Source organism: Chiloscyllium plagiosum, chromosome 8, assembly GCF_004010195.1.
Source record: "Chiloscyllium plagiosum isolate BGI_BamShark_2017 chromosome 8, ASM401019v2, whole genome shotgun sequence".
NCBI classification, from domain to species: domain Eukaryota; kingdom Metazoa; phylum Chordata; class Chondrichthyes; order Orectolobiformes; family Hemiscylliidae; genus Chiloscyllium; species Chiloscyllium plagiosum.
Genome location: NC_057717.1, coordinates 89376681 through 89380665, shown reverse-complemented (window position 1 = coordinate 89380665; position 3985 = coordinate 89376681). Strand labels below are relative to the sequence as shown.

Sequence of the window (3985 nt, the reverse complement as noted above, 5' to 3'; positions counted from 1 at the left end):
GATCTCTTTCTTCACTATCTCCCTGGGTCCCCCCCTCCCACCTTACTAGTTTAAATCCTCCCAAGCAGTTCTAGCAAATTTCCCTGCCAGTATATTAGTCCCCTTCCAATTTAGGTGCAATTCATCCTTCCTGTAGAGGTCACTTCTTCCCCAAAAGAGGTTCCAATGATCCAAATATGTGAATCCTTCTCCCATACACCAGCTCCTCAGCCACGCATTCATCTGCTCTATCCTCCTATTCCTGCCCTCACTAGCTTGTAGCACTGGGAGTAATCCAGATATTACTACCCTTGAGGACCTCCTTTTTAAATTTCTGCCTAACTCTCTCTAATCTCCCTTCAGAATCTCAAACTTTTCCCTTCCTATATCGTTGGTTCCAATGTGGACAATGGTGTTTCTATGACATTGTTGCTGATGGCCTCCTGAGTGGCAGGCCTGTAACACCAGGAGAAGTGGAAATGGAGGAGGTGGGTGACAGAATGACAAAAGCATATTATATTTAAGGAACTCATTGAGAGAAAAAAACTTCCTGAACAATAGGGCTGCCCGACAGCCTGTTACAACTTCCTCAACAAAGTCGATTGCTGGACACCTCGAGAAAAATGGAAGGGATTAGACTGCTCTGACAGTGGTCAGTGTAGCAGAGACAAATAGGCAGCTCAGACAAGAATCAATGAACTGTTTGTCTTGATGTGGCACTGAATATCCATGTCTTGTGTGTGCTTTGCAATGTCAAATTTCAGATCCTACTTTGACGAAATGGGGCCTAAGCATTGGTCTGACTCCCGCTATGAGCATGTGATGAAGCTGAGGCAAGCAGCACTGAACTCAGCCAGGGATCGATGGGCTGATTATATTTTGGTAAGGGCAGCTATGTTTCTCTTTAGTGTTCCTGCATATGTTAAGAAGCATGCATCTGGCTAGAAAGCGTACAAGTAATGATCTAGTTTGAGCAAAATTAAATTTGTTCTGGGCCCCAAACAGAAGAGTCTATCATAATTCAGTGGGTAGTGCTCTCCCTCTAAGTCAGAGGGTCAAGAGCTCTCGTTTCGCTGTAGTCACTGTCCAGTATTGTACTGTGGGGATGCCTCACTGTGGCCAATATTTATCACACAACCAATATCATTAAGACAGACTAACTAGTCATTTTTATCATGTTGCTGTAGTGGGACCTTTCTGTATCCATATTGGCTACCATATCTCCTACATTGCAACAATGATTACACTTAACCTTCATCGGTGGCAAATGCTTTTGAATATCTGAGGTCATAAAAGGTGAGACAGAAATGCAGGTTTATTCTTTCTGCCAGATGTAGAGGTGATCCGAGTTAAACCCCAATGTTATGGAACCCTACAGGAACCACAGGTCAACAATCATTTATTCCTATACAGCATGGACCGTATGTGCACCGTCTTTCAATCTTTCCATAAATATGTGATTTTCATATCGTGTGCAATTTTCACTTTAAAGGATGGCAGTTGAAAACTACAGATAGTGTTCCACAAAGACCAGGTAATTATGGGCCAATGGATTTTGGTAGTTTATTCAGCGTTGGATTCAAAAGAGGATTAACTTGCTGTTTGGTGGATGCCCAAGGATTCACTCATGATTTTTGTTGAGAGGAAGGTGTGGTGTGCCTTTAAAGCTGGGTGGAGATGGATCTGAAGTGCCCCCGCTGAGGGATGTGGCTAGAGGAACATGATCTAGCTGGGGCTGCAGCTGTTGTCCAGAATCTGTAAAGTATGGGGCCAGGAGTTTAACTTAATCTGCTCTCACATCCATGTGACGGTTTCCCGCACCTCTGGGAACAATTCCAAGGAAATAATCAGTCTGGATCAGAGTACATCTCTCCCATCACACGCTGCTGTAGTTTAGAGGAAGAGAAACTCTTTCTTCTGATTGAGAGGTGCCCAGAAAGATAAAATATCATCTTAAATTTAGAGGCAGGCCATTCGGGGTAGTGACAGGAAGCACTTCACACATATGATAGTGGCAATCTGGAACACATTCTCTCACTGAGCTGGCCAATTAAAAATTTCAGCACTGAGTGTGATGGACTTTTATTAGGCAAGTGCATTATTGATTCTGAAGTTGAAGTCACCAAATTGAGTTTGGACACTGGACCAATATGAGTGGTAGAATGGTCTTGAGAGGCGGCATGAACTACTTGTGTTCCTAATTGATACCATGTTCTACACAAACGGCAACATTTCAATTCATTTTCAGACTCCTAATTACGGTGTGGTGTCTCCATTCCTGTCTTGCTTTGTGCTAAGTACGCAATGACTTGTGTCCGGAGTTCATGTAATCTAACATTGTATGTGCCTCTCTCTTCCTGGCAATCTTTTTTCTGGAACTGCTGCACTCCAATGGTCTTTTCCTTCCCAGTTTCTCGATACAGACAACTTCCTGATCAACCCTGACACCTTAAACCACCTTATAGCGGAGAACAAAACAGTTGTGGCACCCATGTTGGACTCGCGCTCTGCATATTCCAATTTCTGGTGTGGAATGACTGCTGAGGTAGGTCAACAATCATTAATTGTGTTGTTCAACTTCCATTTTGTGTGTTAGTTAATTTCTTCAGTTTCTTAATTTTCCAAACTGTGACTACTCTCAACTCCTTAGATAGCTTCCACCTTCCTCTCAGCTTCTTTTCCTTTATTCTCCAGCTGGTGCCCAAGCCTTCGTTCTCTTTTCTAGAGCTCATGCTTTCTATGAACCTTCCCAGCTTTTCCACTTCTGGCCATGTCTTCTAAGTTCAAACCCATCATTACAACCAGTCTCAATCCTCCTCTGGGTCAGTTCTGTCCCGTTATCCTTTTCAAAATCTCTGCACCGAAGCAGGTAATTTGGCCGTATTGTGCCTGTTGCTGTTCTTTGAGGGAACTGACTGTGCTGTGCTGTGTTCCCCTGTTGTGTTTGTTCCCCATAACTGTAAATGATTCCCATGCAAAGAATATATTCAAGTCACCTTTAAAAGTTGCTAATTAAAACTGTTTTGAAATCCAGATCATTATAGTTCATTCATTAAGCTTTTAATCCTTGCCTCACCTCTGGTTATTTTGCTAATCAACCTTAAATCTGTGGGCCCTAACTGTTGTCCTTTCTGTCAGCGGCAATGCTTTCTCGCTAACGAATCAAAATTCTTTGAAATTGTATTCCTCCCTGTCTCATCCTCCTCCTTTCAAATGTTTACAGTAATATCCCTGCAATGTGAATGTAAGTTGTTTGGTAATGAGCCTGGAGTCAGGTGATCCTGTTGGGAGGTTTTGCTCGCATGTCCTGGTTGAAATGCTTCAGTGAGTTGTCAGCACTGAACTCAACTTCTCGATGCTGCATCATTGTGAGTCCTCAAATATGTTGTCCTGGGGGTGATGCTCACTGCACCATGCCCTGGCCTGGTTCCACCATGACCCTGCCCCTGCCTCACCATGCACCAAGCCTGGATCAGCCCCCATGTCTTGAAACAGGTAAAGGTGGATAAATCCCCAGGACCTGATTAGGTGTACCCTAGAACTCTGTGGGAAGCTAGAGAAGTAATTGCTGGGCCTCTTGCTGAGATATTTGTATCATCGATAGTCACAGGTGACTGGAGGTTGGCTACAGTGGTGCCACTGTTTAAGAAGGGTGGTAAGGACAAGCCAGGAAACTATAGACCAGTGAGCCTGATGTTGGTGGTTGGCAAGATGTTGGAGGGAATCCTGAGGGACAGGATGTACATGTATTTGGAAATGCAAGGACTGATTAGGGATAGTCAACATGTCTCACAAACTTGATTGAGTTTTTTGAAGAAGTAACAAAGGATTGATGAGGGCTGAGCGGTATATGGACTTCAGTAAGGCGTTCAGCAAGGTTCCCTGTGGGAGACTGATTAGCAAGGTTAGATCTCATGGAATACAGGGAGAACTAGCCATTTGGATACAGAACTGGCTCAAAGGTAGAAGACAGAGGGTGGTGGTGGAGGGTTGTTTTTCAGACTGG

At 43.8% G+C, this 3985-nt stretch overlaps 1 protein-coding gene across 1 annotated transcript in view; it reads left to right on the top strand.

Annotated features, from left to right (window-relative positions):
* colgalt1b (collagen beta(1-O)galactosyltransferase 1b) overlaps positions 1 to 3985 on the top strand; it is a 55572-nt gene that overhangs the window by 34243 nt on the left and 17344 nt on the right. The window contains exons 3-4 of the mRNA XM_043694710.1: positions 744 to 861; positions 2390 to 2524. Of these exons, the coding sequence (XP_043550645.1) occupies positions 744 to 861; positions 2390 to 2524 (253 nt within the window). The remainder of the gene's footprint in view (positions 1 to 743; positions 862 to 2389; positions 2525 to 3985) is intronic.